Below are 12214 nucleotides of genomic sequence, written 5' to 3' on the forward strand. Positions count from 1 at the left end.
TGGGACCGCCCTGCCACCATCTGCGCTGGCAGCAAGCTCAGGCTGCGGAGCAGGGCTGCAGACTCCTCACTCCTGGCTCCAGCCGCCCTAAAGGACTGTCCTGTAGGGCCACTCTGTCCACAGCGATCTTCCAGGAAGGAGATCCCTTTGCTTTGGGCATAAAGACGAAACCTAAGTAAATAACATGAAAATTAATCCATATTTGTGACCAGCCAAGGGGTCTGCAGAGCTCTCCTGGCATGAGCAGCCTTGGTAGTGCTGTGTGAAACACCCTTTTAGTGACCTGCATGTTCTCCATGCTCCACTGTTTTGTGAATCCCCCCAAAATCCTCATTCTGGCCTCACTACATCACTAAAGGCCCTGACTTACCGTTGCAATGAGGTGGCCCAGACTTCTATAGACTTCTACTCAGTCTCTACCCTGAAACATTACAGACATGAAAACAACCACAATTCTCAGCCTAAAAATCTGTGCCCATTATTTCAAAACCAATGTCTGTTCCCTTTAAATTTTCTTTTTCATTAACATCTTGGTATTTACAAAATATGGCAACTATAATCTCAATTTCAGTGGTGCAAAGTTTTTATCTTGTAGATCTGCTTTTAAAGGCAAGGGGAAAAAAAATCAATTGCCTAGGTTTGGAATGATGCCTTTCTGGGAATTGTCTCACAGCCAGTCTGTTCCCCCACAGCAGAACACTGCTGGTCTCCCCACAGGAATATCCAGGGAATATCCCCACAGGAATAGCCAGCTATGAGGTGGCCAAGTGTGCTTTTAAAATAACGAGTTACCCCAAAGGAGATCCCAAAATAAAAAGCACAAATATACAAGAATTGTAATTTTAGCACAAGCGCACCAAGGCTGAGACCAGAAGACATCACTGCCCCAGCTCGGGGCAGGCTCTGCAGCATTTCCCCACCAAACTCAGCTGCAACACTGGGATTATGCTGCTCCTGGGCTGACCCTGTGCTCACTCTCAGGAGTCTGTCACACCAGAAAATAAAGAAATAAAGATCCCAGCTCTATTTATAATTTATACTGAAAGACTAATCTGCAATATGAAATTGAATGAATGGTTTGCAGTAAATATGATGCAGCAAGTTGCCTTCTAAACATAGACAAAGGTTTAAGTTTCATCTTATCATAATCAAGGAATATTAGAAACATTCATGGCAATGAAGATTTTATAACTAAAAAAATCAAATTCTCAAGAAACCTGGAAAGAAAATTGTGGGATTTATTCATGTAACATAATAAAATCTAAAGTAACTACTGTGCTAAGCTATTTTGGACTTATGCTGCCAATTAAATCCCAATAATTCCTACTCGAGGCGCTGCACATCAGATTGGCCTGGGCTGTGTGCAGGAGTCCTTGAGCACGGTGTCCCAGCTCGCAGCCAAAGGGACATGGGCAATCCCATGAACAGCACACAGCCCTGCCTCCCCAGGCCCACACCAGGCAGGTGTAACGTGGCGCTCCCAGCTCAGAAAGGCTGGGAGTGCTTTAGAATGGCTGCACACACAGGGACTGGGCAGTTCTAGGACAGCCAAAGGGAATGTAGGGTTTGCATATCGTGGGCCACACCAGAGTCCTGGTGCTGCTCTGCCCCTCAGATGAGATGTGCTCTACATTTTAAAAGCTGTAGATTCCATGTCTCTTCTTGGAAGCTTCAGTGGTGGAAGTTTTGACAAAACCTCTCTTGCATAAAGTGTTTTATGCAGTCCAGCTTCCCGGAGAGCGAGCTCGACACGGAGCCTGGGGTCAGAAATAACCTGTTAAAAAAACCACAGCAATGATCAATAGAAGCCAAAAAGCTCCCTGAGGAGCTGCTGCCTTTCCCCATGTTCTCCATGCACACAGCCTCAAGTGCAGCACAGACTCCAATCTCCTCCTGGCTGTTCCTGCAGAACCCAAGTGCTTCAAATGCCTTTATGCTTTTTCTCACAGTGTCGCCTTGTGCTTACGTGGCAGTGCCATTTCCATTTGTCAGAACAACAATTAATCTGAGGGAAATTACTTCTGGAATTTCTTCAGAAGTTTATCTGACAAAATTTGTAATCCTCTTTCCAATCCCTGTTGGTTGCATGGTGTGCAGTGGGACTGCACTGGAAGTACTAGGAAGCGCGACACATTGGTTCCAGTTCCAGCATCACCTCCCCAGTGCCCAGAGCTGCTGGACACCAGTGCTGGGAACATGATCCACAGCCCCTGCAGCATGGGAAGGAGCATGGGGATGTGCTGGGTGGGCATCACATACTGCAGCCCGAGCAGCACCAAACCTGTCTGGAGTTGAAACAGAGAGAGCATGCTGAGAATTAAGGCATAGGACTCAAATATACATGTTCAAAGCATGTTTAAGTTTTGTCAGAACCTTGTACATTGGTCCGATTTGGGGAATTTTAATAACCAAGCAAAACCCACATCTTTCCATTACCAAACTGAGAAACTTTAAAATGTCTTAAAATGGGCAGTGCTGGACAACTTTAGCTATAGACAATGTTGAATTTCATCTTATTCAGTGTCAAAAGAAAGCTTTTCCACTGCAGAATTGTACCATAGCTCTTCTCTTTTAATAAATAATTTTGAAATTCCAGAGTGGGAATAATTGCAAATGCATTGACTGAGCAGATAGGGAACAGTGAGGGAATTTAAAGATATCAAGATGTTCCTTGAGTTAATTTGAAATTGAGGGAGCAGCCTCCTCAGTAACCTGAGTGCCCTGAAACATGAGTATAGCCAGTTCAGGTCCTGATTCATTCACACATCATGATTGCAGCCCCTTACCTGCTCCTCACTGTAGGTGTGCAACCTGAACAGGGGCTGCTGCAGCTCAAACTCCTCGTTGGCTCCAATGCCCATCCGAGCTTTTGACGACACCGTGTCAGCCACTGCTCTGGCAGGATCTAATTTTGCAACAATGGCAACCTGAGGACACAGTATGAAAGTCACAATTACTCTGTCTGTGTGGAGCTAAGGCGAGAGCAGGTCACTGTCAGGAGCACACCCTTTGAGAACACCATCATTCACTGTCCCTGCAGTGACCCTGTAACAGCGGCGCAGAGGCAGCCTGGGCACAACAAGAGTGTGTGAGAGAGAAGCAACAGCACCCTGAGCTCTCCAACAGACACTGGCATGAGCTCCAGTGTCCAACCCCATCTCTACAAGGATCCAGCAGCCTCAAAATTCTGCAATACCCACAATTCCTGGAAGTCCAGACTTTCTTTTCTTTCAATGGGAACAAAGGTGTTCAGGGTAAGAATTCACAATTTTACAGAGTCACAGGCAACAGCATTGAGTTATATGCTCCAAATGATACAACGCTGTTTTTTTCTGAAGTGCATCTGCTTTAACTGTGTAATTTCCTGTGGCTAGATCAATATCAAAGACTCCCAGACACTGTATTGTGCCAGAGTTAATCTTTTTCATTGCTTACTTTCTTTGTGTTAAAATATTCAGATACAGGCTAATACTACTTTGGAAAAATACAGAAAGATGCATGAGCAAAATAGCTAAAGTCACAAGCCCATATAAAGAATGGCTAAAACCAGAAAAAAGTACTTTCAATTGCATACAATAATTTTTTTCATCAATCTCTTTAACAAAATATTGCCTTGTTATTTACAGGGTGCCCAAATCTAGAGGCCAAATGACTTTAGTAAAGATCTTTCCCCCCCTCCCCATACAAACATTGTACATACTTTATGAAGCAGCTTTTCATTAGTGTGAAACAAAGAACAGATGTTGATCAGAGAAGTATAATAAAGTGGGAACATCAACATCAACATCCAGGCAAAGGCCCCCCTAGAAGCATTTTCTACTCTGGCAAGAGAATTGACTCAGTGGGAAGAGCTCAACAGATCATGACTACCAACCGGCCTCTTTGGAGGAAAAAACCAAGGAGATTACATACAAAAATGTAAATTAAGACAAAATCACTCTTTCAAAAGTCAGCAGTATAAAAAAAATAACCCTAGCACTACTTTTACTATGACATTAGAAGCATTAGTAAGCATTTTACTTACTAAAATAAGTGTGTCTTCTTAAAAGTAATGTGCAAAACTTTCAGACACTCAAATATCTCTGAAGAAAAGTCATCCAAGGTGTGCAAGTTTCCAGAATTTAAAAAGAATATAAATTACTCATAAATCTTGCCTTAGACTCAAGGCAGACTTAAGGTTATTAAAACAAACAAAACCCAGAAAAAAATCACAGAAGAAAAATCACATCCAACCTGGGAAAAAAAAGTCTTATCTCCTCTCAGATATCAGCAGCTCCTACAGTACAATTTAATGTCATAATGTTCCTGTTGTCAGAGCTACAAAGGACACGGGATTTATAACAGGAGAGAATTACTATTGGTCAGCCCTAAAGTGCCTTTTGCCTTGTTCCCTGATTTGCTTTTGAGAGATTGTTCTTTTATCTCTGCCTGCCCTGCAGTCAGCGCAGCCAGGGCCAGCCCACCTGCTGCCGGAGCTCTTCCAGGCGCTTCTCCTTCTCCTCCTGCTGCCGGGCCTGGAGCAGGGCCAGCTCCTTCTTCTGCTGCAGCCGCTTCTCCAGCAGGGCTCGTCGGAACTGCACCCTGCCGAGCACAGGGAAACGCTGGGCAGTGACACCGCCGCCTTCTGCGCTGCCCTTCAGCTCAAAAACTGCCTCCGCTTCTCTAGACACACCTTGTGGGGCCGTGGTGGTTCATCGAAACACCTCAGAAACACAAGGGTGCTTTTTCATTCCAATGTGTTCTTTTTGTTGGAGTTCTTTGGTTTGGGTTTTTTGGGCAAGGGGAGTTTAGGGAGTTGTGCTTTTTGATTTGTTTCTCGGTGGGTTTTGGCTGGTCGGTTGTTCTTTTAAACAACTTGGCTAACCTTTCAGATTCCATGTCTAGACCACAGATTTTCTCTAGTATGCTTTATATAGCCCTGGTACTCTTTTTTTCTCCCCCATTTTCTTTGCCAAGAGGAAATGTTCTCTCACATCTGTGTATGGCAGAAGAAATCTTTCCTATAACCCTTTCCATTAAAAGAAACACCTCACTCCCAGTCTTGTCACTGGAAAGAGGAAAAAAACTTGAGACTTGAACCATTCTTTCAAAGGAAAAAGCTGGAGGTTGATACCAGTAACTCCATAACTTTACCCACAGCACTACTGTGCTGCTCCAACCTTCACTGCAGGCATTTTTAGACTATTGGGCAGAGTCCGTTCCTTATGGAGCTATAGATATTTGCTGGGATGTCACTTTGAGTCCTTCTACAGGAGTTGCCAATGCCATGCTTTGAATTTGGAGAATTACCCTCCTTCTGCCCTTCAAACCTGAACTTGCCTTTAGAGAAATTGAGACAAGACAGCTGCTTCAACTACAATAAAACATGTATTGTTATTTTTTTAGTCTCCAAATTTTAGTAAGCTCAAAGGAGTATAAAACTTGTGCTATAAACTGCAACAATCAGAACTAAACCTATAGTTCTGCTGATGGCTAGTGAAGACCTCTGTGTCATTAACCCAATCACAATTAGCAGGACAAACAGATTTATCCCAAGAGTGTGGTACCTGCCTGAGGGTACCCCAGAGAGGCTTCCAGTTTCTCACAGTGTCCAGTGTAGTTTAGGCAGAGAAATGCTACAGCAGCAGTGCTCAGCGGTCATTCTGTGCCACGGAAAAACCCTAATCTTCTTTTTATATGGAGAACATTTAATAAAAAGCAGGTCTTCATTTATTTTTTTTAATGACAAAAATTTTACTGAAATCCTTTCACTCTGCTTGAGCTGACTATTGTGATACATGTTTTAAAATACTCCAGAGTTATCAAACGTGAAATTAAATACTCTGGAAGCTTCTGTGCCAAGCCAAGAAGGAAGACTGGGGAGCGCTTGGCCAGGCCTAAGGTCAAACACTTTGTGTGCCCCTGGCAGTTTTCCTGCCCAGGGGAATACAAAGCAGTGCTAAACTGAAGCATGCTGCGGCCTTTCTGTGCCCAGTTTGAACCAGTCCAGGTGATCCCGACTGATCGCAGCCAGGGAGCAGCCAGGGAGCAGGGGCAGAGCTGGGCACGGTGAGGGTCCTGTTCTGTGGCTGTGCTGTCATCCTCCACAGGCTGCAGAGAGCACAGCCAGCATTATCAGAGATGGACTGTCATTGTCAGCAGGCAATGGCACAGTGATGAAATCCACACCCAGGGAAGGCAGACACCTTGGAAATACATCCTCAACTGCACATCATGTTCCTAAGTTGGAACACCCTTCCAATACTTTTTTATACTTAGCTTTTATACTTGGTCTGAAACCAAGGGCCTTTAATCCCTTACTTTGACCTGGTCAGAGCCCTGGCTATTGCAATTACAAACTAAGACCTGAATAAACAGAACACCATAGTGACTCTGTGATTATAGGTTTCTTTTTCATAAACAAACCAAATTAGTTAATTTTAAATTAATTTAGCTTGATTAAAAGCAATTCAGGATAATAGCAGAGTTTTAAAAAATATTTTTATTGTATTAGAAACTCTATGCACTATCCAGGCCATCTCCTATACTTGGAGTAGTCAGTCAGCCCATTTTTTCCTTTTCCAAAGGACCCTGAAGATGTGTTGGATCAGAACTGTGGTACCAGCCTGTGCCATGTTTCATGGGTGTTCTGCAAAGACTCAAACCCAGTTTCTGCGCTCTGGCAGGTGGCACATGCCAGGACGCTGTCAGTTTTGCAGTGCTGCACTTGACAATGCCACATGTGCACCTGAGCCTGGACAGTGAAATGTTTCATTTTGTACAGTAGGTCAGTTCTGAGTGACAGAATGCACAACATTTACTGAGTTCTCATTCACAATAGCCTGAAGGGGTGATTATTTCCTTCCAGTAATTCAAATACATGTGTTCCTTCTCCTACAAGCTAAAACCAGTGCAGGCATGTTTAAGGAAAGGTAGAGATATATTTGTAGCATAAGGACACAGACATTTAAATTAAGTTGTAGAAAGGTGTCCTAACAAAGTAATACTCAGGTAGTGTTTCCCACAGAATCCTTATGACCAAATTTAATATCCTAATGCCAACAGCACTTTAATCCTATTTTAATTGCACTTTTGGTCCACAAAACTTGGTGGCTTCCTCTATGTAAAAAGAGTCAGCCTATGCTTTTATAAGGGCAGTTATAACCAGACTACATGCAGGGGTTTTATGTTCCTCTGACAGAGGGATTCCTCTGTGAAATCCAGTATTTCTTCAACAAGCTGTGAAAGATCATATTGTGCAACAAAGACTTGGCAATTCAAGCCTGAGCAGGCTCAAGTCCTAAATCCCACCAAACAGGTGAAGAGCATCTACAACTAGATGAGCAATTTAGGACTCCCTAAGATAACAATAAATATCTTTGAGTTTGTTAATATGTTCCTTGCACTTGCCCCTCAAACAAACCAAACCTAATTATAAATCATTATGCAAAGTGAAATATAGAAGGTCTTATTACTCAGCTACATTTTATGACAGTTTAGTGCTTACAATGGTCTGAAATTTTGATGGATGTTAATTAATTAATTCAAACCAAAATAAATTGCATCTAGGATACAATCACCTAGGATGCAACCTTACTAGATGGTTTGAAGTGTTTGCCAAACAGGAAGGAAAAAAATATATTATCCTCAATTTATTCTAAAAAAGAAAGTCAGGAGATCAAAGCAAATTAGATTTTAAGAAGATCCTATTGATACTAAAGGTATGCACATTTAATTTCTTTTACCTTTCTCTGTCTCTGGCTGCTTGTTCAGCCATTAATTTTCTCAATTCTCCCAGTTGTTGTAGATCTCTCTCCTCCTGTTCTTGCCACTTCAGCTCTTTCTCAGCCCAGTATTTTTTCAGCTAGAGTTTGACAAAATACCGCAAACAAAATAACACTCATTCCAAAGCCCAGACAGTGAGAACAAAGCAAGTAAGAGAAGCATTAAGTTAGAGATTCTAATTTTGATCCTTTTAGAATAAAATTTCTATTTTAGAGCACTACAAGCTAACAGAATATTTACTAGGAGAGCAAGAGGGTTTGGAGCTCCCACAACAAAAGTAGTAAAATCAGACTGTGAACACTAATTTGAATCTATTTTGCCACCAAAATTTGAAGACCACCACTTCCATTCTGCTTGCATTCCCCAGAAAAGCAGCTGCAGTATAAGGTTATCAGCTCTTTTAAGGATCTAGGATGCAAAATACTCCAATAAAACATATGACTGCTGACCCCAAACAGCTGCTATTCCATCTGTGCATAGGCAGAGGGCTGCTCTATCTACACATTACACACAGCAAGAGAAAAGTTTGCACAACCAGAATATTTACAGATAAAATGAATATTGGTGGTGGTTGGGTCAGCACTGGCTCCCTAAGGCTCTTCCCTGTGGTTTCAGAGCCACCTGCCACTACAAACACCATGTGTACAAAGGCAAACACACAGAATGAGCTGGAACAAAAAGAGAAGGAGCAGCAAAGCTACTGGTGACCTAAGCAGCAACCCTCACTAAATGTCCCTCTCTGTGCCTCTGGACTCAGAGGTAAAAGCTCAGTGAAACAACCACAGGGATTTCTGCCATCTCACTTAGGTAAAAAGGCCAACCCAAATGCCTGTGACACAGCTTGATTTTCTAAAGCATGACATTCGCTACAGTGCATTTCTGAGTTTCTGTGAAGCTGCATCCAAGCCATTCCCAAGGAGTCAGCACACAAGCCCTGGGAGCACTGTCCCCCAGGGGTGCCCCTTCAGCTGTGCTGTGCTGCAGGCACCGTGCTGCCGGGCTCCCCTGCTGCATTGCAGCACACAGCTGCAGCACTGGCAGCTTCCCGGGGCTGCTCAAAGCACGCACCTGTGCAGGCAGACCTGCCGTGCCTCTGTGCTGCTTCTGTGACAGACACAGCGACTTGCTGAGAAATGCAATAGAGTAACATAACTGGTGTGTCAGACCAGGCAGCTTTAGAGCTGAAATGGACAGGAGAAAGACCTGACTAATCATTTGCCCATCTCTACATCAATACATAATACTTTACAAGAATACATGTGCTATGAGATCAGCTATAGATTTTAGAAGCAATGGTACACATTAATATATGCAAAAATGTATAAAAGTTTCTTATACTTTCTCTTTATCCTGAGCTCTACGGATGGTTTCCTGTTCCCTCTGCAGCCTTTCTCTCTCATCTTCCTTTTCTTTTCTTCTGGCAGCTACAGCAGCTTCTAGTTTAGCAGCTTCTTCCTGCTGTGCTTTCCACTGTAGAACCTGGAAGAAACAGTTGAAGAGACAGTCCTGCAGCAGACTGTGTAACACTGATCCTGCCAAGCTGACACTGGGAAGGAAACTCATGTAATCCTCTTACAAAGTTTTATAATCTTATCAGCAACACAACCATTTAGCAAGCACCACCTTTCTGTGTGTTCATGTGCAGCTCCCAGCTGATAGCATAATATGCAATAAAGTCACATATGAAAAGGTTTTAGGCAAAATTGCTAAAGCCATCTCAGTAATTCACATCTCTCTTCAGCACTTAGAACCTGTGAAGGGATGGAGACCAAGAGTGAGAGCAGAGTGCATTTGCAGCCCTTAGCACAGGCACTCCTGTAACAGCTCCCTGCTCGCACCCAGGGCTCACTGCAGGGACAGGGACATCACCTCTGTCAGCACAGACGGTGCAGCCCAGCCTGGGAGCCCTGCTCAGAGCCCGTGGGGTCCTGCACACCCCCTCCTCTGTGGGAACAGAGGCAGTGCTGCCCAGCACAGCAGGACAGGGCCACGCTCCCTGAGCCCCTGCGCAGGGCCTGCCACACTTCCGAACAAACCTACTGGGGTCGCACAGACCACCCAGCCCAGCATGCCAAAAATCCATTCCTGACACCATCCTGACTGTGCTGGTTGAAGGAGACAGCTTGTACCCATACCTGGCCAGGGACAGGGAGTCATCTGCAGAGTCCCAGCCAGCGCGGCCCCAGCCACCTCGGGGCTGTCACGAGCAGTTGTGTGCTCATCTGTTTCACACTGCTTTCTACAGGATCAGTGATGTCTCCTTTTTGTTGGTTTGCCAGCTCCTTTTGTAATGGATTTGTCAAGCACTAACAGAATCCTGCCTTCCTCTAAGGAGCAAGCATTGCAGCCATTTTTCAGCTGGTTTTCTACACTACAGCACTTTAATACAAAGATATGAAAATGCTTATAATTTTTCCACCTTTACTGCATTTCACTGGCTGTGTATACAGATTATTAATTCTTCTGGTTTGTGCTTATAAAAGATGTTCTGTTTAGAAATCCAGCACTCCCCACGGTCCAAGGTTCTCAGAGAGCTGCATCTCTGAACAATGCCATGCTTGCCATGCTTCTTGCTAAAATAACAATTATACTTTTTTCTCTGTAATACATTGAACAATGCTGTGGCTTCTCATGGAGTGCAGGCAAAGTGATAACATGAAAATAACCTGAAAATGCAGAGGGTGCAAAGAGGACAGAGCCAGGCTCTTCCAGAGGTGCCCAGTGACGGGGGGGAAAACAGCAGGCACAGCCTGAAAACACCTGAAATTCCAATGCATTCATCACTTCCCTACTGAGAGGCTGGGTGAGCACTAGAACACGCTGGCCAAGGAGGTTGTTTGAACTGGATTGCACCCAGTCACCAGCTGTACCTGACCCTGCCTGGGCGGGGGTGACCTCGGGGTCTGGAGAGGTCCCTTCAGCCTCTGCTGCAACACCCGGATCAAGCTTCCCACTCACTTGAAACTTGTGACACCGGGGCTGTTGAAATTGAAATCTTCATGTAGCAATTTTGCGAGCAGCCTGTTCGTGCAGTTTAGCGGTTTAAAAATCTAAAATAAAATGCTAAATTGTTTCAGTTACCCTTCACTTGGCGCTCTAATGAACTCAAAAAGAAATGCTTTGAAAATGAGTCAGAAAAACATGCAATCCTTTCTACCTTGCTTTTGAAACAGACTGAAGCAAAACCATATATAGAGAAAAGATTTAAAATCTGACAACAAGTAAACAGTGAGTGAAATCTGCAAAAAGCATACTCAGATTGGAGCTGGGATAAGCTGCAGGAGCATTTGAAGGAGCTTTAAACTTCTATAATAACAGCACAGATTTTCTCAACTGATATGAGGTAACAGTCAGATTATGTAACAAAAAAATTGCTTTTTGTAATCCTGGATTTCATCCTGCTTCCCACTCCTTTCAAATGCTCTCCAGTGCTGAGGTCAATGCCACTGGGTGCAGTTCATGATGCAGCCTCAGTTCTCTTCACGTCTGAGAACTCTCCCAGTCCTCTAGAGGTCTTCCCTGGACATTCATTTATCTATTAACCAGGGACTTGTTTGGTTGTCTGATTGGTTTGATTGCAGCCATTAGCATGGCAAGGCCATAAACTGGTCTCAACAAAAGCTGCATTTCCCTGGTGCTTCAGGGGAACCAGTGCCTGGAAATGCCCATGGAGAACAGAGCGAAGCCTGCAGGGAGTCTGGGACAATGGCAAATGACTGAAGGAAGCAAAGCACACTGCAGCAGTGAGCGGACACAGACACTAATCTGTCCTGAGATCGTCTCAAGCCTCCCTATTGACCCATTTCATTGACAGCAGTCCGTGTGGTGCATGTGACACCCTGCCCTTGTGGTGTGCCACGATCACCTTCTGGGGCTGTTTCCATGCAGCTCTTTCCTTACAGCCTTTGGTCCAAGTCAGAAACCAACACTGGGGCACGATCTAGCTTTCTGACAGCTTATGTACAAACAAATGAGCATAACCAAGCACCAAATTCCGAACTTCACTAAGCTGACAAAGCATTATTCACACAGTAGTGTTCCCCAGACAGAAGAGATGGGCCAGTAACTCAGTGCGTATCTCCATCCCTACAATGCTCCCTACTCTGCCCTAAATCACTACTAACACATATATTTACTCAGGGGGTAAAACATGCTTTCCATTTTTCAAATTTCTGTTCTGAGTCTACTTTTTAATTTTTTAGTTAGGATTTCAAATGTATGAGCCAAAGGCCAATCAGAAAAATGGGTGACAAGGATACCAGAGGAGAGTTTCACTGTACCATACTTGTTCACAATACCCAGTTATTATTTTCTGTATTCAGCACATGAAATGAGTTTAGATTTATCCCTGCTCCTTCCATGCCCTTTTGTTAGGGCAAAATAAGAATAATTTCCTTTAAAAAAATTTATAATTGTGACAAAAAAAGAAATAATTCCAACAAACTCTCCC

At 43.8% G+C, this 12214-nt stretch overlaps 1 protein-coding gene across 3 annotated transcripts in view; it reads right to left on the minus strand.

The window, feature by feature from the left end:
- Positions 1-1223: 1223 nt before the first annotated feature.
- CCDC148 (coiled-coil domain containing 148) overlaps positions 1224-12214 on the minus strand; it is a 34719-nt gene continuing 23728 nt past the window's right edge. For 2 of the 3 annotated variants that reach the window (XM_031063727.1, XM_031063726.1), the window contains 5 exons: positions 9103-9243; positions 7725-7843; positions 4464-4581; positions 2787-2927; positions 1224-1774 (listed from right to left, as the gene is read on the minus strand). In XM_031063727.1, the coding sequence (XP_030919587.1) occupies positions 1628-1774; positions 2787-2927; positions 4464-4581; positions 7725-7843; positions 9103-9243 (666 nt within the window). In that variant the 3' untranslated portion in view covers positions 1224-1627. Of the gene's footprint in view, positions 1775-2786; positions 2928-4463; positions 4704-7724; positions 7844-9102; positions 9244-12214 lie in introns of those variants that run through there. The other variant, XM_031063728.1, reaches the window with a different exon arrangement.

The sequence above is a fragment of the Geospiza fortis genome, unplaced genomic scaffold, assembly GCF_000277835.1.
Source record: "Geospiza fortis unplaced genomic scaffold, GeoFor_1.0 scaffold193, whole genome shotgun sequence".
Classification (NCBI taxonomy): domain Eukaryota; kingdom Metazoa; phylum Chordata; class Aves; order Passeriformes; family Thraupidae; genus Geospiza; species Geospiza fortis.